Raw genomic sequence first — 21937 nt, 5'->3', positions numbered from 1 at the left:
AATGGAAGAGAAGCTGATAAATATGCACAAAGTGAAGAAGCATATAGGTTGACAGGCTGTTGAATCTTTGGCAGTGTCCCTGCTTGCCATTGCTGGACATGTTGCTTTTCAAGCTGTTGAGTCTGCAGTAAGCCCATCTGTGCCATTCCCTGTTAGAAACCATCAGTAGCAAAAATTTTCCATTTATTAAATGCTCAGCATTAAAAGAGGAATAAAGTTAATAGCCAGATGGGATGAAATACTAGAGGGAGAGGCCAGCGTTTTGCATGTTAAAGACTAAAAAACAGCAATTAGTAAATGGGCTAATTTGTAATTTAAACACTTCTCTCTCGTGTCTTTGCTAAATGAATGCATGTGTGAGAAGTGTCTTCCAAGGTTACATAAGGTTGAGATCTTCCTGTTTAGCGCTAAATGTGTCTCTGAGTCTGCACCTTGCTGAAGACAGGAAGTGGTTTGGGTCTTTCATCTGGGCCAGTGAATACCGCACCTCGATCAGTCACATTTTCCATGCTGAGTGTCAAAAAAAAAAAGGCCTAACCACTTCACTGTGTTTGAGATCAAAGTTTGACATTATCTCACAACAGATACACGAAGCCACACACTGTCATGTTTTCCATGGTGTGACATTTATGAAAGGAAGGCAGTTTATTATAATCCAGTTCAAGATCTCACAAAAGAGAGAAAATGGTTGCCACATTAGCTTATCGTCCTGCTGAGCATTCAAAACGAAATAGAAAAAAACAAATCTCACCGCGTCATTGACATCATCAGAGGCAGCAGCAGCAGCAGCAGCATCCACCTGCTGCCAGTTTCCTATGACAACAGGTTTGAGAGATTAGAGATATTGATTTAACTGTGTAAATGTAAAAAGACGGATGCTGTAAGCAGCATAGAAAATGTCTATGAAATGATGAAAATGAATGACTTGGACAGATGTAAAAGCAAAAACCTGAAGGCTAAATGCTATCAGTGACTGTGGGAGGTTGTATTGAACTTTTCTATAAGTGGTTTTTGCAACAGAAAGATTTTTCGAGAGCGTAATTACATCACAACTATCAAAAATGCAGCTAAAGAGACATTTCTCAAAAACCGCTGGATGTGATGAACTGCAGTAGCTTTGGTGATCCTAAAGAGTTTCTGCCTGGGGTCATCATGGAACCTGAATTTTAATTTAATGAAGCTATGACCCTATACCTATTAACTTTGAAGCAAAAGCTACACTGTCGTCAGATGATGTCTGATCATCTTCAGTCAAAACCTCAAGCATCCAGTTTTCCCACGACCCTGTACAAACCTGTGGTAAACTAAGTACACTCCCAATTCAGTGTCAGCTATAACATAAAGTAATTGTTTTTTTATATGACTTATCAGTCACACCATTGTGAAGGAGTGTTAGTCCACTCCACTTTGGTGATGTTACTTGAGTTCATTGAGGTTTCCACAGCATTTTGATGTGGTTGAGTTTCAGACTTTGGCTGACCATTGGAACAGCTTGAGCCTTTCCTTTTTCAGTCATTCTGTTGTTGCTTAAGATCTTTGTCCTGCTGCATGACCCGATTTCAGCAAAACGTTAGCTGTTGGGCAGTTAGCCTCACATTTGACTTCAGCATACTTTGGCATACAGAGGAGTTTGTGGTTGACTTTGATTGCAAGGTGTCCAGGTCACGTGGAACTGAGTGTGACATTTGGTACGAGGTATTTGCCCTGATATGCTGTGTGTGGTTTCCTCCAAACATGGCGTTGAGAAAAGACATTGTTCCAGAAGTCTTGTGATTTGCTCATTTGCAACTTTGCAAACCTAAGCCATGCTGTCATCATCTTTTCAGCAACTCCCCCCAACAAGCCACACTTGTTCAAGAACATTTTAAATTTAACATGGTAACTGAGGCCTGAAGAGTCTAGGATATAGCTCTTGATTTTTGTTTTGCAGTTTTCTGAGCACTGCATAGTATGACCTTGAGAAATTGTGTCAACACACACTTGAGTTCTCCAGACCAACAAATTCCCAAAACTTCATCTAGAGGTGCTCAAACTTACTCATGCCGATGCTCAATTAAACAAGTGCATTTGATTTTTTGTTACTAATGCTCTCAGTTCTCATTGAAGCAGTAAGGGTGTTTTTCACACGATTCTATGCAGAGCTGTGAAAAGCTAAGTACACCCTTACAAGGATCAAACAAAGACTATAATTGGTCAATATACAGGAAGTACAAACACAAACCAGAAAGCCCTTACCTACAGATTCTGTATTAATGTACATCAGCTCACACGCATCCATTTATCAGACTACGAAAAAGTATAATAAAAACAACACTTCCCTCGTGTCTGCAGCTGTCTGCACACACACACTCACAAATCAGTATAATAAAGTTAAAATCAGTGCAGTTTTTGATGTATTTTTTTCAGTTTGGTTTTTATTGTTTTAAAATAGTTTAATCTCAAGTCTATTTTTCATTAGTTTCAGTGGTAGTTTCATGCTTTACTACATATTGTATTGGTGGTATTTGCCAGAGGTAAGATTTAGAATATTTAGTACAGATATGAAAATATCGACAACTTGATTCACTGTGATTTACATACCTCAGTCCTAATAAACTGTGTTTCCTCAGATTTGTCCTTTCACTTAGTTTTCTAGTTTAGTTTTTTCACACTTTGTTTTAGCATTTAGTTTAGCTTAGTGAGGTGTTATATCTACAGAGCTGCTGATGTGAATTTTGACACATCTTTTGACACGTTTGTCATATTTAACATAAAGGGGAAATGTTTTTATACGAGCACTTATGCAGTGCCGTATCTGATCGTTGCAGTTTGAGCATGAGCAAACTTTTTCCTGGTTTGGTTAACTACTCAGAACACTCAAAAGAAAGGCAGATTATGGTCTTGGTGAAATTCACAGAAAGTCTAGAGGCGACTAAAACCACAGTCTACTGTATCTTTTAGATAAAATTTACCTATTGTGCTTACAGTGATTATTTGTACATACGATGACTTCAGGGTTTCAATTATCACATGAGCATCCACCATATTACTCTGCACACACAAACACATACACACACAACTTTGTTGCATATGCATACCTTGCTTGTTCAGGGTTTGACCTCGTTTTGCCTTCAGAACTGGAAAAATTCGTCATGGTACAGTTTCAACAAAATACTGAAAACATTCTCAAGAATTAATTAATCAATTCTGATGCTCGGTTTGAACTTCAGCTGGTTGTCTTGACCATGTCTACATGCTTAAGTGTACTGAGCTGCTGACATGGGACTAGTTAATTAGATATTTGCATGAAAAGTTAAAAACTAAAGACTTAATAAAACATGGGCAATGAGAATACATATATATTCTCTGATATGTTCCACAAATACTTGCCACTCTTTCTAAAACAATATAAAAACAACTCTGGGACCAATTTTATCTACTTGAAAACATATTCAGAAAAATACGTGTGTTAAAAAAAAAGGCAAAGGTAACATTAAGATGTTTAGCTTCAGAAATCTGTCATTTGAAATCTTTCATTCTTCAGCTGAATAAACTGGGTGTTTCTAGGAACCAACATTCTTTCCCCTTAGCCTGCCAGCATCTAAAATCTACTTCGCTACATGCCATTATCAGAAGCTCCTGATCATAAACACTTTTAGGAAATCGCTTTTGAACATTTGATGATATAGATTTGGTTCCTGGTAATTCGTTGCAGCTGCTTGATCATGTAAACAGTTAGTGTTGGTGTAGACCGAAAAACTCTGACAGAATCTTGGTGTCAGCTTGACATGATGTACGTGACTTGACCAGTTATGTAAATTTAACCGGCAGAACTGGTTAAATTTACATAACTGGTCAAGTCACGTACATCGTGTGTCTGACTTCCCACCAGAAGTTGTTCCTAAAATGTTGTTCCAAGCTCCTGTTTCTCATTTAACATCTTATTTTAATACCAGTAAAATGTGACTGGCCTTCATTAGCTCTTCTTGTTATACTTTCACCCAGTTTTTTAAAGATTTTTTAAGCCCCCTTTCTGTTTGTGGTTGTCGTTACAGTGAATAAATCATTAATGGATAAGAATCCAAGCACCCAAAGTGCCCACATATTTTGCACGGCTCTCTAAACTTTATGTAGCTCTTATTTTAGATACTACGACCATGTAAATGTCAGCATTACAAACTTACTTGCTGGCATTGCCTTGCTTATGAGCTTCATGAGAAAGCAAATTTCAGGCAGTCTAGTGGGTCTTTTAATGATTTCTTTTGCTTTTAAAGGAAAACTCCTTCAGTCCATTTCTTCAATTTACTTAGAAAAACTCGGTATTCCCAGAACCATCTCAATATCTTTCTAAACCACACATATATATATGTTGATGTAAAAAAAAAAAAATTCAGGGATTCTTAATACTGTCTATTCTTGTTTTATTATTTCACTACCAGGGATCTGCTATTAATAAACATGGATGTTCTGCCAACCCGCCCTGTATAAATGAAGGGTAGATAAAATAGCAGATAGTTTTAATCTTACCAGGTGTTGATAAGCAGTCTGAGTGTACCGGCTTGTTCTGTGAGAAATACACAAATGATTCAGTAGTACATATCTGCTAAAAACAAGTTAGTGTGATAAACCATTTTATTTCATCTTCACACATTGCTTTGCTAAACAGAGTGCTTACATTACCATAATATTATAGTATGATACCAATAAAATGGTCTTCTGAGTTTGGCCTGGGGTGCTGGTTCACTTACACTTAAACACAGTGAAACAGGAGTCTGTCACAACGGGACTGAACGGACTCACGTGCAGGCTCTAGGTCTTGAAAGCACAAGAGTCTTTATTACAATACACCAGGTGATCTATTTACAAAGGTGAGGGGAAAGCCGGGCTCCGGGGGTCCACACACGAATGGGAAAGACGCCGAAAGTCACACACTCATTCCGTCCACCCCTCACGCGCCTCTTCATACTCCAATCACTCAGGTAACACAGGGGTTGGTCCAGGGAATCTGTACACAGAGACACGAAGGGATTATAAAGGCAAATCGCTGAAAAAACACAATAGAGGTAACTGAGCTGGGATTACACTGAGGGTCGGCAACGATCCAGCAACGAGAAACGCAGAGCTGCCATCTTATAAAGGAGCTGGAACACTCTCGTGATGAGCCACAGGTGCGTGATCGCGACCAGGTGCGTGGGCCAAGGGCAGGAGCCCACAGGTGAGCTCCGCCCAGGCAGAGGGAGGAGGAAAAGAGGGGAAGGGAGAGAGCAGGAACAAAAAAGAAAATAAAAACATATGTAGCCATACTGAGCCGACCGGGTAGGCACAGGGACCCTGACAGAGTCACTGGGAAGCCAATCAGCTTTGATCATCTGCATCCATTTATAAATAACTGTACAGACTGCTAATAATAGAAATGATAATACATGCTCTGCGTTGTTTCAGGTTGCCAGCGAGGATAAATAGAGTGCTCAGATTATATTTGGGGTTCGAAGCCAACGAGACCCTTCCACCACAACATAGGTCCCCGTCGTTCAGGGGCTGCGCAGCCAGCCAACTTGGCACTTGCTTAACAACACTCCTGCCAAAGACACCTACTTATTGCCACCAATAATACTGCCACCCCATTCTGCATACAGGTCACTTGTGTTGCGTTACACAAGAAGGTTAATCTCTTTTATTCTGCTGTGTTTTAGCACTGAAGTTCAGTCTATCTGTGGTCTGATCCAGGGAAAATTACATTTATAGGTGATCACATTGAAAGTATACTATTACATACTTAGTAGATCAATCTGGAGCCTTCATGTAGCATCACACAAAGGAGTGTTACTATTGCTAAATATTCGTTATATAATTTATGTCTACATATAGGTTTTCTAGGATCAAATTCAGGTACATACCAAGGAAACCAAGTTTAAAACTACATGTATTTTAAGACACTTATAATTTAAGGCACTTTAGACTTGGCCTGATTTTTTTAGACCCCTATTCCTTTTTTTATTTAGAGTCTATTAACCTACAAATGTTCTCATTCATTGCATTCATTGTAAAGAGTATGTTTCACCTGTGTCCCTTTTGGTAACCTTTACCCCTGAAAACATGTTCACCTAATTCATAAATGGCTTGAGATTCAGTTACAGTTCAAGCATTTCGTGTTTGAAAGGAGAGTTGCTCAACAATCTCAAGCTTTAATGTCAACTGCGTGAGTCCATGAGTGGGTGAGTGGAGATATTCACCTGTCAGAGCCCAAAGGAGGAGTTTGGAAAGGTTAGAAAAGGGTGAATGGAATAAGGACTGGGTCTGCTATCTTTAAACATCTGCCCACACTAGTAAGTTGGTTTAACTTGATTTTAGCGATATGTTGGATGGCTTTTTTTTTTTTTTATATCCTTTGAGTTATGTTCAGATGTTGTACATCTGGATTTAAATTTCTGTATCAGACTCCCTGTTAGATCATGACTTATGGTTATAGGGCTGTTAAATATATCTACCTCTGAGTAAGGGAGGGTTGTAAGGAAGATGATCATATGCTGTTGGAGAACACGGGAACTTGAAAGGCAGGGGTGTTCCAATCTGTAGAACAAGAATGAGCAATTAAGTGTAATTATTAGGGTGGGTGGGTATTAGTATTATAGTATTATATACTGGTATAAGACATGAGAATATCCTTTGAAGACATTTCTTTTAGAAAAACTGGTCCCCAGAGTTACAGAAAGATAAACAAAATATGTTAGATGAGTGTACATAACCCCTTAAGTATAGCACCAACAGTACTTAGGACACATAAACAGCTCTAGGATATTTGATTACAAAGGCAAGAAATAATTTTCTGACTGGTGGCATGAGTGACTTGCTGACTGATACAGAAAACTGCCGAAAAACTAGTCAAAGTGTGGACATTTAAGATGGTTTTTGAGTTATCCCCTAAGCTAAGTCGGCCATTTTGGAGCACTGTAGGGATGTAAAATTATTAAATGTAATGGCTGTTCTCAGAAGACTTGAGGTCAGACACTTTTTATACAGCAATCTGAATTTAAATGATGATTAGTTGAGTCAGAAAAACTGTGGACACGATTTAGTACTGTGGTTACTCACCACAGAATTGTGTGCCCTACCTCAGTGATGTAAAGCGAGCCTGAGTAAAGACCAAAGAGCAAATTAGAGGAGTCACTGGAGCTTCTTAACATTTCTTATGAGTCGGTTTTTATGCAAATTAATAAGCAGATGAGGTGACTACCCCGGAGAAGCTTCTGCTATCCAACAAGCCATCACCACATATTTGAGGCAATGAGCAAATCAACGAGCTTATAGCCATCACTGGTCTTCTTTTACAACACATGGATGGCCAAGTGCGTTACTTACCTGGGGAAAACCCGGTACCAGGGTCCACTATGGGAAGAAAGCAAGCTGGCAGATGCAGTGTGATGTTTTGAGCAATGTTCTGCTGGGAAACCTTATTGATGTTACTCTGACATTTACCACTTACCTAAGCATTGTTGCAGACCATGTGCAATATTTCATGGAAATGGTATTCCCTGATGGCTGTGGTCTTTTTCAGCAGAATGATGCACCCTGCCACAAAGCAAAAGCGGTTCAGGAATGATTTGAGGAGTAAAGCAATGCGTTTGAGATGTTGATTTTGGTTCCAAATTCCTCAGCTCTCAATCCACTTGAGCGTCTGTGGGATGTGCTGGACAAACAACCCACCTCGAAAGGATGTGTTGCTAACATCTTGCAGTTCAGGCCTCATAGGTCACGGCTGTTTTGCCAACAAAAAGTGGACTAACGAGGTATTAGGCAAGGTGGTCATAGTGTAGTGCCTGATCTAAGAGAAAACTTAAAAACACTTTTGGAGAGGCCCAGTGCTTAAACTTGATTGGGCTTGAGCCAATTATGACCAACATGCTGTGACTATGGCTACTCGGGAGCAGCTATGTAAAAAAGAAGGGCCTAAAATTACGCTGTTGTCTTTGTATGTGATTACTGGTGCTATAGGAGGCTCAAAAAGGCTGTTAAATCTAGGTTTTAGAGGCACTTATTTTATCCTGTGGCACTTTCAACAGTTCAGTGAGTACTTTCAATAAAGATGTGAAAGATACTGTGACTTGTATTAATGTTTGGTGGAAGACGATGGTGAACAATGTGTCAATCTAAAGAAAGAAACAATGTATCATTCTTTTTTACAATGAAGATCTAAACCAAGACGTGGACAAACTATCTTTTCATTCTCTGTTTCAGTAAACCAGTTCTGGCAGTTGTGTAGCATTCGCTTAAGCCTTTCTGGGTTGGCAATAGGCCTTTTTTTTTCAAAACAGACATCATGACTTGCAGTAGGAAACAGGTGTTGTTCTTGTTATTTAAATGTCTACTGCAGGGGCGGGGCTTCCTAGAAAACGAAACACTTCATATGAGAGGTTAACTGACCACAATGGAGATCAGTGAGAAGATGCAGTGTTATTTATATTTTGGTCTAACTGTGTACGTCTTCAGTCTGTCTCACCAGGAAGACATTTATATTTTTGCACTTTCATATGAAAACTAGCAGAAATACTTCTATGCAGAATGGAAAACAAAACTGGCTGCTTTATTACCACCACAGCCGGCTAATCACAACAGGAACTGTGTGGTACTGTCAAACTGTTGGTTTTGGAAAGTTATTCGTATAAACGTTAAGTTATACACACCCCTACTAAATCGACACAGGGAAGGTGGAGGATTGGGTGTATTTTTTAAATTAAATTATGTGATAAACAGCTGAACAGACAGCCATCACGGCAGGGACGTTATTGGGATTTTTAAAATGGGATGGCACAGGGGGCCCCACCAGAAATGAGAACATCTGATCTGAAATACATCACATGTGACACCCTGTGCCCTCATTATAGACAGTGTGTGTGAAACATGACAGGGGCACAAGATCCTAAAAACAGCTTCTCATTAACTTTAAAAATCAGTGAAAGAAATATTTAGATTCTTAACTTAAGTCAGTTATAATTCTACGTAAGTACAACATCAAAATATATTTAACACACCTAAAATAAAAGTGAAATTATTGACTCATTAATGTGTTAATCTAATTAGCCAATCTTGCCAAGACAACTAGCTGAAGTACAAAGTGAGCATCAGAATGGGGAAGAAATGTGATTTAACTGGTGTGGGATGGTAGCATTTCAGAAACTGACCAAAATCTTAGAGGAATGTTTCCAACATCATGTTGAGTCTGTGCCACAAAGATTTAAGACAGTTTTGAAGATAAAAAGAGGTTCCAACCTAACAAAGCGGTCGCTCAATGTAGATTTTAGACAAATGATGAGACACATAGGCTTTAAAATAAATTATATAAAGTAAAATACTTCTATCAAACACACAAAACAAGCATAAGTCAATTAAAAACTGAAGCAACACAGCAAACAAATTTTAAAAAGGAAAAAAAAATGATGTTATGGCATAACCTAAACCTCTCTTTCAGTAGGCTCTTCACTATAAAACACTATAATCTGAGAAAAGAATCAGCTTTTCCTTTTCCTACGGTTTAAACACTCTATTAAACTCCAATAAAGCTCAATTAATGCTGTTTGCCTTCTTCCTCGAGCCTCCTGGAGAGACTTTTGATTGGCTGCCAGTGACATCATCTGTACGCGCGGACCGGAGGCCGTTGAAGCGACAACCGCTCCCCCTCCCCTCTCAGCCAGCCACAGAGAGAGGCAAGCAGCTCGTCCAAATCCCTCCCACCGCAGGGCCGGCCCTGGATGTACGAGGAGGATCAGATGTAATATTAATGAAGTCGCGCATTGGCTCGTACTCGCGTCATTCCCACTGCGCGACTTCTGTAGGCTGGCAGACTTCCTTCAATATTATTTCTGGACAGCAGGGTAAAAGTACTAAAAAATGTTGCCCAGCCACAACACTGGGACGGACTGAATGGAGGCCACGTTGTCGGGGAGCGGAGATAATAAATCCGTCTACGGTCAACCGCGACACTCACCGGTAAGCAGAAACGCAGAGCAAGTTTGGGAATCAGTGGCACAAGTTGTTCTTGAAATGCACGGTCATAGAGATTTCACGCGATTCCATAATTAATGAAGCAGAATATTCAATTGCTGGAACCATTTTGAGTATATATATCTATCTATATATATATAGTGTATGTGTGTGTGTGTGTGTGTGTGTGTGTGTGTGTATTATAAATTCTCTCTTATTTTATAAGCCCCGCAGGCTTAATGGGCTTCAGTCCTGACAAATGCGGCAAAGTTACAATCTGTACCTTATTTTTCTTTATTTTTATTTTTTTGTTTAAATCAGTCATCCCGTATTAATCTTTTTAGAAATTATTCACGGCGGTGGTGTGAAATTGGATTTCCTTCAGTCTGCAGCTCATCTGATCAGTTAGTCTCCTCCTGAAAGCCATATCACATTCTCGGCACGTTCTCATGCCGGTTTTTTCAATGAATTTGGCCATGAATGATTTCTGCTTTTGCTGAACCTGCACCGTGCATAAAGGATGGCAGCGGCCGGGACAGGCAAAGCTCGGCGGGTGTCTTTACATAATATGCCAAGATGACATGCTTTTAAAATGCTCAGGCTTCTGATCCAAAGGAAATGCCACCCTTCTTTTTTGGTACCCCGTCTTTCCATTTGGGTGAGACAAAACTGCAGCGTAGCATTGATGCAGTATTTTATCTTTTTTTCTTCTTCTTTCTCTCTTTACCTCTTCCTGTTTTTGAATCAGCCACACCAGAGTTGGGATGAAAAATTAAGCATCACTCACGTGTGTGCGGTGTCTGGGGGATGATACATATTAATTACACCCAACAGTGATTCAGTTACAGGAGAGTCTTGATGATTTAACTGTTTATTATTAGTGGCCGGTCTGTCACACCTAAATTTTCCCACCAACTTGGGTGTTGCCCTGCAGGTGTTGACATTACTAATATTTGGCTTCTGCAGCCGTTTCCTAGTTTGCATGGTGTTCAGACAGACGAGGGGACGTCTTCTCGCAGCCGGGATTAATTCAAAAACTTATCCTTTCCACAGAGCGACTTGTTGAGTTCTCCGTGAAAGTCCAGTCCTCGGTCTCCCCATGCCTCCATCTCCCCTCGACGACAGAATTGTGGTGGCGCTGCCAAGGCCAATCCGACCTCAGGAACTCCAACTACGCCTGGACACCAGCTACCTGGACTCCATCACCACCAGCAGCATCGACAAGACCGTAATCAGCACCACCGTGGTGAAGATCCGGGCGACGGCCAATCTTGTAACGTATATGCCCTCATCCAAGGGCTCCACGCGCTCATTGTCGTGTGGATGCAGCAGTGCCAGCTGCTGCTCTGTCACAACCTATGAGAAGGACAGCCAGAGCCTCAGCCACAGCCAGGTGAGCGCCAGTAGCCCCAATCTCAGCTACGCCGGGCCCCCTACCCCAATGGTCAGCAGCCATGAAGCATTAAGTGCCCCCAGTCTCGCCCCTGGCACACCGAAGGCCCTAGCCACCGTGAGGGTCATCCACCCCAATGAGCTGGCCAAGCGGATAACCTGCTGTCCCATGGGTCACCCTGTGGGGCCCGTGCCGGTCATCATTGACTGCCGGCCCTTCATGGAGTACAACAAGAGCCACATCCGGGGGGCCGTGCACATCAACTGCTCTGACAAGATCAGCCGGAGACGGCTGCAGCAGGGCAAGATCACTGTGCTGGACCTCATTTCCTGCCGTGAGGGCAAGGACTCTTTTAAGGGCATCTTCTCTAAAGAGATTGTGGTTTATGATGAGAGCACCACAGACCCGAACCGGCTGACATCCACTCAGCCTCTACATGTGGTCCTGGAATCACTGAGGAGGGAGGGCAAGGACCCAATCATCCTCAAAGGTAACACTTGAAGTAGAAGCATCAAAGTGGGAGATAAGTGAAAAACAAGCAACTAATGAGGGCTTTCATTTACAAAAAGGGGGTAGAAACCGCAATTTCATGGGGTTTAGCCTGACTTTGGAGGGACTCTGTAGCAAGTGTCTGATTTAATCAGCGCTAGAAGCTTAGTCGCAATATAAACTAACATGAAACAAATGTGGTAGAATAATAGTGTGTTTAAAGCCTCCTAAACGTTTGTCTTTATTGTTCGGGCCAGCTGATTTTCTTTCTTTCTTTTTGCCTGTCACCACAGCGTTTTAGTTTTATCACCCAGTTAGCTGTGGACTTAAGCCTCACAGCAGTTATAACACCACAGATAACAGCTTCTGCATCCACTGCCTGCATCGCGCTCATGCATAAACATATGCACACGCTCTTTAAGAGCTTTCTATATGACTCGCTCTCACCTTTTTTTTCCCCTTTTATTTTATTTTTCTGTTTTTTGCAGAGAGCTAGAAGCAGCTGTTATTAAATAAGGCAGCCTGGTGAGATAGCAGTCCCTGGGTCATTGCCATGTTTTCTATCTTTGGTTGGTGTGTTTGAAGCTGGAGAAGTATGTCGTATTTGGTGGGTTTGGGGGTTGGGCTGCGAGTGTTCCTGTATGCCTCCCAGTCACAGCCTAGCCGTAAGATCACAGCACCTTGATCTCGTCTCTTCTCGTCTGTTGCTTTCACTTGTTCCTCCGGTCCTCCTGTGTACTTTGATAGACGAGGCTTCTCCTCAGTCTCTCATCCTGCACGTGTGTCTGTCTGAAGCTGCCTCAGTGGGAGGAACAGGCAGACTGTCTTGCTCTTTCTTCCTCTGGTTTAATTCTTGCAAAATGCGAGCATCCTCTCTGCTAAAGGGGATCAAATAGCACAGGCTCACTTTCCTCTACTTTTATCAGCATCGGCAATGGCTAGTTTCTGCCTTCTCGTCACATGTGCATTCTTGCCTGGAGCCTTTATTCCATTCTGCATACATGCATGTTTTATATTATGTAATATTTCACTAAAAACCGTGAACATTTTTTTTGTTGCTGTAAGGACTTTGCTGCTGTAATGTGCAGCCATCATTATTCTTTACTTCCTTAAATTATTTGTAGAAATGTGTTATTTCAGGCAGCAGTAAAAATAACACATCTGGAACATACTTGTGCAAATGCTGTTGAATAATTTAGCCAGAGTCTGTTATTTTAGAGCTACCAAACATGTCTCCATCATGATTTATTGTAAATATGGCCACGGTGTGTGTCTCTACTTCACTGGAAACACAAGATCTTCTGTCCCCTGCCCCGCTGCAGCTAAAAGCAGATATAGGTTACACCTAATCCGTCAGAATTGCCATAAACAGCATGTCAGTAGTGTTGGAGGGTTTAGGGTAAGGGCTGGAAAAAAGCAGGTCTGTGGTGCGAGAGGCCTTGCGAGGCAGAAGCGGTAGCTTCTGAACAGGAACTGAGCCAGTGGCTTATGAAAGTGATCGAGACACTTCTCGTGTTTTTCACTTTTGTCAGTTTTAGTCGCAGATAATGACAGACAGTCACACTTGGCAGACTTCATCTCACGGCACTGTGCTTCTTCTGGGGGTTCTGCTGTTCTCGGTTTACTATGAAAGCTGAATTTGAGAATAAAAATATGCTTATTCAGTTTGAGCCAGAACTAATTTGCATTGTTCACATTCTCATTTGCATTGTGCGGCTAGCTAAATTTGTTTTTCCCAAATATAGATTAAAATGGCAGATATTTGCTTGTTACTAATGTTTAATGGAGTAATAATAGAGTCACAACAAATTGCAATAGAGGCAGCTTTTATTTACAGCTAAATATTTTGCTTTTGTGTGCAAAGGAATGTGTATATCGCCCAATGTTTTAGAGCCTTTGTTGAATTTTTGCTCTAAAACTGGGAAAGCGACTCTGAAACGCTGTCATCTGCACATTAATACCCCTGTTTTAGTGTTAATTTTGGTCTATACCAACTCGTGATGGATAGCTTTCCCTTTAACCTTCCCTAATGCTTCCGTAATGTGGCTTTATTTTGACGTTTAACTGAAATCAGCTTCCCAATAAGGTTACTCAAAAGAACGCTGTTATTATAATAATAATGAGTTACCTCTGCGCAGTAGAGGTAAAAGTAAATGGTCAGATTACAGGTTGGAATTTTTCAAATTTAGGTAAAGCGCTTTACTAGTCCCTAAGGACCCCAAAGCGCTTTACACATCCAGTCATCCACCCATTCACACACACACTGGTGATGGTAAGCTACATGTAGCCACAGCCACCCTGGGGCGCACTGACAGAGGCAAGGCTGCCGAACACTGGCGCCACCGAGCCCTCTGACCACCACCAGTAGGCAACGGGTGAAGTGTCTTGCCCAAGGACACAACGACCGAGACTGTCCAAGCCGGGGCTCGAACCGGCAACCTTCCAATTGCAAGGCGAACTCCCAACTCTTGAGCCACGATCGCCCATTTATGATACACAGCCATTATATATATACACCCTGCTAGTACTGGGCTGGACCTCCTTTTTGCCTTCAGGACTGCCGTCATTCTTCATGGCATAGATTTGACAATGTGATGGAAATGCTCCTCAGAGATTTTGGTCCATATTGACATGACAGCATCACACAGTTGATGTAGATTTGTTGCACATCCATGGTGTGACTCTCATGTTCTAGTACCTCACAAATGTGCTCTACTGGCTTTAGATCCAATGACTGTGCAGGTCTTTTGAATACAGTGAACTCATTGTCATGTTTAAAAAAACAGTTTGACATGATTTTAGCTTTGTGACATGGCGCGTTATAATGCTGGAAGCAGCCATCAGAAGATGGTCCTTAAGGGACATGGTCAACAACTCACAGTAGTATTTTAGGATGTGGTATTTAAATGATGCTCACTTAGAGCTAAGGGGCCCAAAGTGTGTCAAGAACATATCCATCATGATATTACACAGCAATCGCCAGCCTGAACCATTGATACGAGGCAGGAAGGATCCATGCCATCATGTTGTTTATGCCAAACTCTCGGCATGCCATCTGAATGCCGCAGCAGAAATCAACACTCATCAGACCAGTCAGTGTTTTTTTCCAATCATCTGTTCGATTTTGGGAGCCCATGGAAATTGTACTCTCAGTTTCCTGTTTGTAGCTGGAAACAGGAGTGGCACCTGGTGTGGTCTTCTGCTGCTGTTTGCATACTTCAAGGTTTGACATGCTGTGCATTCGGAGAGGGTGTTCGTCATACCTCAGTTGTAACAAAGGGGTATTTCATTCATTTTTGCCTGTTGCAGTACGGTCTTTCTTCTTCTGGCATCAACAAGGCATTTTCAGTCAGAGAGATACCGCTCACTGGATATTGTCTGTTTTTCATACCATTCTCTGTAAACCAGAGAGATAGTTGTCGGAAAATCAAAGTAAATCAGCAGCTTGTGAAACACTCACTTCTGGCACCAATAACCATGCCTCGTGCAGAGTCACTTAAATCACCTTTCCTTTCCATTCTGATGCTCAGTCTTCATGCTTCAGTGCATTTAGCAGCTAAGGGATAACTCCTTCATGAGCTGGTGGAGACCAAAAGGAGAGCTAAAAGTAGAACAGGGCTTATATTCTTGAGAATGTTTAAATGATAAAGTTTGCTTGATATAAATATGTGTTTAGTCTTTCTGTTGAGAGATAATAATCAGTGAGAGGAAAAAATGTCCTAATAGTTTTATTTCTTTAGGCAAGGTTTTTCTAAATGGCTATAAAATACAGATACAATATAGCTTTAAAAAAAATAATTGTAAAATATTGTGATTTCTCTAATCTATATAACAAGAGTTGTACACCCGATACAAGTGCTTTACCTGCACCGCCGAAAAAGCCCATAAAAACATTAACATCATGAATATTATTCATCTTATTATTAAAATTGGTCACTCTTTTGGGCATTTTCTAAAAAAAAATCTGGAAATGAACTCCATTTCAGTGGAAATTCCCCAAGGTGTTTGAGCGTTGAGCTTGTTGTTGCAGGTCCTGTGAACACTTCCCCTTCTTATATTTACCACAGTGTAATTACTACCATGATAATGAGGGCTTGGCGACTATCATACCACGTTTAGGGTGATGTCTTTGTTTAACAGTGGGGCTGCTTCACGATGGAAACCGACAGTTGACAGGAGTGTCACCTGCTCTCCACCACAGGGGAAGTTGTATGGTTGTGCGATGACCTCACATGGCATTATGTCAGCTCTTGCACTGTGAACAATACATGAACTGATACTTGGACCCCTCCCCAGAGCTCCAGTGCTGAAGGGAACCTTTGGCTGATGGTATCACTGGTGCAAACAGGTGCAAACCGGTTATTTGGAGAAGTGAAGTGAAAGTGAATAGTGTATTTAAAACTCAGTGCACCTATTTACCTTCACATTAACAGGTAAACAGATGCGCCTGTGTGTACATGAGCTAGTGGAAAATGTCCTGCAGGCAACTTTGGGTCTGGTTTTCAAAGCAAGTTCACTTGGCCAATGGCTTCATCCTATTATCTAAATGCAGCATTCAAATTAGAACCAAATATAACAGTGGCGTCTGGGGTTTGTAATGTTTTCAGGGCTTCAGAGCTTTTATCTGCTTTTATCAGATGTGTATGCAAAGCTTGGTTGTCCTGCTTAGCTGTTTCGTGTTTCATGTGGTGGTCAGACATATAAGCATGTTTATTTTTAGCAAAACTGCGCTCCTGTGGGAATTGAGCCTTTAACCCGTGCCATGTCATCTTCATGCTCTATCTGCTGACACCAAAAGGGTCCAGTCTGGATTTAGAAAAAACAAACTGAAGAAAAAAGTGTTGTTTGAGAGTTTAACTCATTTTTTTTGAAGCATTAAACCCGCCCTACATCAGCCTTTCTCTCTCCATTCACAGGAGGCCTTAGCAGCTTCAGGCAGAGCCATGAAAACCTGTGTGAGCACTCGCTGCACCTTCACGAAGGCTTGGACACGGGCGCAGCTGCTGGCCTGACGGGGGCTCTACCTCACTCCCTGCCCTCCACCCCGGACATAGAGAACGCAGAGCTGACGCCAATCCTGCCCTTCCTCTACCTGGGGAACGAGCACGACGCTCAGGACATCAAACTGCTGCAGCGCTTGAACATCGGCTACATCCTAAATGTAACCACCCACCTGCCGCTCTACCACTATGACACGGGCCTCTTTGTCTACAAGCGCCTGCCTGCCACCGACAGCAACAAGCAGAACCTGCGGCAGTACTTTGAGGAGGCGTTTGAATTCATTGGTATGAAAATCACCTCTTAGCTTCACAGTACACATTTGGACTCAAGCTCGGCCATCTCACTGGGAAGCTGGCGTATTTAAAAAGTCACATGACATAAAACTTTCACTGCTGGTTGCACAGAGCTGTCAGCAGTTAAACAAACAAAAATGTTGGTTCATAAACTGTCTACATTACAAGAGCTCACATTGTGTCATGTGAGGTTATCGCGCATAGTATAAAAATAATCTGTATGTAATGAGTACTTCCTTTTGTGTGTTTTCTTGTAAATCTTCTCGTGACTCACACTTATTTCTTTAAATTCTAGTGCAGGAACCGCTTGGTTAAAAAAGGAAAGGTCATGAATCATCCCTCTGACACTGGAATAGTTGGTTTAGAGCAGCTCGCTCTCACGTCCTTTGAATGCATTCATTTTATTTTCTGAAGGTTATAGACAAAACCTCAGAAATTTGGCATTGTTAGACGGATTCAAAAGAGTTTTTGTTTAGTCTTGGGTTGAAGTATTTGTAAAAAGGATGAACTCATTCACCTTTTTTCTCTCCCTTATCTTATTATACATACTCCAGTCCCCTCCACGCAATTAAAAATGTTAATGTTAGGAACACAAAGGGATATTTTATGTAAGGAAACAATAGTGCTGTTTTTTTCTCATATGGATGACTAAAGTTTGTTTAAACTGGATGGCTCACATAGTCTGAGCTGATCTATTGAAATTTCTTTGCTGCCTGAAGGGAGGAAGGTCCTAGATCTAACTCACAATCAAAAACTCCACTTAGCTGAACTGAAGGTTTCAAAAGAGCTCCATGTCCTGGCATGTTGGATCCAGTGAATTCGATCTGTAGTTGATGTGCTGCTGTAATGCAGAATTAACTCTTTCCTCATAAAGACGACATTTGACGACCTGCCCCGTACCCCTAATGACGAGTTTTTAAACCTCTGTATATATCAATAAAGATGAGGTTTGATGACCATTAGAGTAGATTCAGGGTCTTTCCAAGGGTAGCTGCATAGACAGAGGCCATCCTCAGTAACTTCTTATGCAAATCTAGTCATTTTGTTCTCTAATAAGGCCTGAAACATGACAGAAACCCCTCAGTTCAGAAAAGAGCCTTAAAGGTAGCTCCTAGTAGCATTTCACGGTGTAAAGACTGAAGTAGATAAAAACAAAACCTTATAATCTAAAGTTCAGAAAGGTTTACTCTCTGAACACCTGAAGGCACAAAGGAAGGTTCATTATCCAATCATGTGTGATGACTGGACTTCCTCATGGGCTAACTGTTTCCATGTTCTTTCTGCAGAGGAAGCACACCAATCGGGTATGGGCCTCCTGATCCACTGCCAGGCAGGCGTGTCTCGTTCAGCCACCATTGTGATCGCCTACCTGATGAAGCACACCTGGATGACCATGACGGACGCCTACAAGTTTGTCAAAACCAGGAGGCCCATCATCTCCCCGAACCTTAACTTCATGGGCCAGCTGCTGGAGTTTGAGGACGACCTCAACAGTGGAATAACGCCACGAATCCTCACGCCAAAGTTGATTGGTGTGGAAACCGTCGTCTAGATTAACCTCTCGACCACTCCCCCTCCAATGCTCGCACTTGTACCAAGTCTCCATCTGCCAGCGGAGACTGGCTGATCTGAGCCAATTTGGAGTGTGAGAGTCGCCGAATTTTTCTTGACTCTTGAGAATGCCAAAGCTCTGGGTCAGTGGCGAAGAGAAATGCCAAAAATCCCCACTGTTTGGACCTGGCTGAAGTCCCAGAGGAGAGAGCTAGAAAGACAGGAAGCGGTCGGTGGCGAGCTTTCCACTTGTGACTGCAGAGGAGCTTAAATGACGGAGAAGGAAATCTGTTTGGAAAAGAGATTCTGTGCGCTTAGGGGTAGATATTGACAGAAGAAACTCTTAAAGCTCACACTGTGGCACACAGTTTATGTTTGCAGACTCAGGCGGGGTTGGCCACGGCAGTGCCTGTCCAAAAAAAACAAACAAAAAAAACAAATAAAGACTTGTTTGGTGTGTTAATGTTGTTTTATTTTTATACAGGGGTTTATGGGGGTGACCATGACAAGCCCACAGCGGCTTACTGTGCAATAATTTCAGAGTGGAATGCAACTGAGACCTTGATCTTATGTGTATATATCGGACTTGATAATACAAAAATATTTCCAGCTCTTTGCTGAACAACGGTTTTGATGTTAATGTAAATTACTGTTGTTCAGTTCAATGTGCATAAGTATGCTGTATTTTAGGCAGAGGTAGGAGATGGGGGGTGGGGTGGGGGGCTTATGGGGGTTTTCGTCCGCTGAAACAAAATTCATACTGAGTGCGTTTTCTTCACTATCTTCATTTCCCATTCCTGCATCTACATATGCATATCTTTTAGCAATATACATAGTAATAGACAGCCATATGAGCTTTTCTTTTCTGTTTTTTTTTAATGCATGGCTGCTGGCAGTTGAAGGAACACTTTGAAATTACAGTGAATATTGTCAAACAGGGCTACTGGAGTTGTTTAATGTAACACAATGGAGGAATATCACTGCCTGCTTCTGTCTCCTAGTCGTTTTTTTCGCTCCAGTTCATCCGTGAGCCTGCTCTGTTGTACTGTTAAGTCCCCGTTGTGGCCTCATCTTATGTTCTTGTCAGTGCCCTATATTTTGAGCTATGGTTCAGCCGATTCTAAGGTAGCAAAGTTAAGTTGAGGTACAAAAAAAAACCATGCACTCGTGGGTTACAGTTTAATGTGACAGTGAGGGTGGTGGTGTGGTAGCAGCGTGACCATCGTCTAATCTCGTGCAACTCCCTGTCACGAAGCTACAGTTAAGTGAGCTCTTCTTCCTTGCATAGGCAAGCGCTGCTGTCACGTGCTGCTCTAGTGCCTCTATCAATGCCTTAATTCATGCGTCACCAGTGGGCCTGCGCATGGCACTCTTAACATGTACGCACGAATGCAGAACACGCAGAGGTCAAATGTTAGCTCCCAGGCAAAACTGCCCCGCTCCTTTGTCTCAGCTCTTTTCAGACACGAGAGACTTCACGTTGCCTCGCTAACCTGTATAAATGATGGCATTCTGTCATTCGGATAACATCTTTAAATTAATGCTTCTCACCGCTTCATGCAGACATGGCCAAAGAGAGTGAAGAAGATCACACTGATCACGTCTTTCATGTGTGGCGGGTATGGTTCTCATTGAGTTATTAATCGAGAGATGGCACACTTTTGAACGTCTCGTCGCCATTGCCACCAAGAGCAGGGTCTCTATCACTCTGCGCGTCTGTGTGTGTGCTGCAGGGTGCTGCTGAGAGTGCTGCGCCCCGTCCCTGCCACGGGCTCAGAGAAGGAGATCTCTCTCTCTGTCTTTCATTGAGAAGAGCAAATGCATCATAGAGGAATGTTTTAATTACATCCGTTAATTAGATGCTGAGTTGGTGAGATAAAATGTTATTTCCATTTTTCTGACATTCGGGGCATTCTCTGGTGAGCTGAGGCAGCTCGCAAAGTTGCACGAGAAACACGCCTGTCTGTTAGGACGCATGCAAGACTGTTGCAAAGCGGTCAGATTAATAGAAACGTGAGTGTCTGAAAGGAGCTACGTAGACATCACTCTTCTAAGATTGTTTCTGCCATTCTTAATCAACGTGCGGACGTTTAGGAAGAAACCCCTGGAGGTTAAAATGCTCTTTGTGCGAGTCCAACCAAGTGGTGGCATTTGAAAGGAAATCTAATTGTAAATGAGCTCGGCACGATTATATGCACTTCCTGCTTCACTAATATACTCACCCCTGACCCATAAAACAAATATATTAAGACTCTACTTGGTAGACTTCGCTCTCATCCATGTTGTAGATTGCTGCGTTGCCGCTGCACGTGCTGAATTTTGCATTCATCCTAATTTGTCTTGGCGCATTCGATTGTCTCACCTGTTGAGTGCTCATAGTAAAAAAGGAAGCATTTACCTACCCAGGTGGGATGAGCTGCGGTTTAAGCCTTTCCACTCATAGAACCGATCAGTCACTAAAGACCTCGTCTAGAGCTAAATGTGTGCACAGCCATAAAATATTCAGCAGATCAACACTGTTGGAAAATTTAAAATTTCCTTTTCAAACAAAGAAAAATTGCCTTGTTATCGCGTGGAAACCATGCGTCTTTGACCTAATTGGTTTAGATTTGATAAACCCAAGGGCTTTCAAAGTTTTCCCAGTACATAAAAGAGCATGTAATCTTTCAACTGAAGTTAAAACAAACAGCCAGTGATTTATGCCTTCTTCCCGAGCTGATTTGAAGCAGCTTCCTTACAAATTACGGTCCCAGTTCTCTTTATAGTCATAATGTTCTTCTGGTTTCTGTTCAGCTCTCCACTGTCTGCATGAAATAAAAGGCATGCAAAGAAGCACAGGGCTAAGTATCAGTGTCGAAAAAACATCTGCTTCGCAGTCCACTGTAAGCAAATTATATCTTAAAACCAAACCCGAAAGGTTTTTTTTCATTGTTGTTTATTCAGTTTTGAAGAAAAAGTTCAGTCGGTAAGATTGAGACGTTTTCATAGCAAAGTGAATACGCATACAGTGTACTCAGTAAGGCTTTACAAACCAACATTCACGACAATAAGCTTGAAAAAAAAATCCCTCATGTGAAACTTCATGCTATGCAAAACGAACGAATATATAACGGGCTGTTTTCAGCTATTGTTTGATAGTTTCGAGGTCTCTGTGAACATTTCGAGCATGAATAACAAGTTTGCAGCCTCAAAAAGTGAGATTTGTGTGATTCACCGACAAAGAAGTTTAAAAAAAAAATGTCTGTCCTATGTA

General features: G+C 41.8%; 1 protein-coding gene and 1 long non-coding RNA gene across 2 annotated transcripts; one reads left to right on the top strand and one right to left on the bottom strand.

Annotated features, from left to right (window-relative positions):
* Window positions 1-4597: 4597 nt before the first annotated feature.
* On the bottom strand, window positions 4598-5472 carry LOC146558082 (uncharacterized). The gene is made up of 2 exons (XR_014888574.1): window positions 5062-5472; window positions 4598-4984 (listed from the first exon to the last, which is right to left on the bottom strand). It is a non-coding gene; the product is annotated as an uncharacterized LOC146558082 (long non-coding RNA).
* Window positions 5473-9745: 4273 nt separating this feature from the next.
* Window positions 9746-19383, top strand: dusp10 (dual specificity phosphatase 10). Its single transcript, XM_085247198.1, has 4 exons — window positions 9746-9963; window positions 11011-11840; window positions 16756-17124; window positions 18420-19383. Exons 2-4 carry the CDS (start codon window positions 11057-11059, stop codon window positions 18683-18685), a joined length of 1419 nt encoding a protein of 472 aa, XP_085103324.1. The 5' UTR covers window positions 9746-9963; window positions 11011-11056; the 3' UTR covers window positions 18686-19383.
* Window positions 19384-21937: the final 2554 nt, after the last annotated feature.

Source organism: Mchenga conophoros, linkage group LG15, assembly GCF_057382185.1.
Source record: "Mchenga conophoros isolate Kocher_MC1m ecotype Shallow Benthic linkage group LG15, M_conophoros_male_GT1.1, whole genome shotgun sequence".
In the NCBI taxonomy this organism is placed as follows: domain Eukaryota; kingdom Metazoa; phylum Chordata; class Actinopteri; order Cichliformes; family Cichlidae; genus Mchenga; species Mchenga conophoros.
This window is presented reverse-complemented; position numbering and strand designations above follow the sequence as displayed.

What these genes read in the sequence shown, in the direction of transcription:
- dusp10 (XM_085247198.1), top strand. Translation starts at nt 11,057, where the DNA reads ATGCCTCCATCTCCCCTCGACGACAGAATTGTGGTGGCGCTGCCAAGG. An exon ending in GGACCCAATCATCCTCAAAG is followed by an intron (nt 11,841 to 16,755) that starts GTAACACTTGAA and finishes CTCCATTCACAG; the next exon opens with GAGGCCTTAGCAGCTTCAGG. An exon ending in GGAGGCGTTTGAATTCATTG is followed by an intron (nt 17,125 to 18,419) that starts GTATGAAAATCA and finishes TTCTTTCTGCAG; the next exon opens with AGGAAGCACACCAATCGGGT.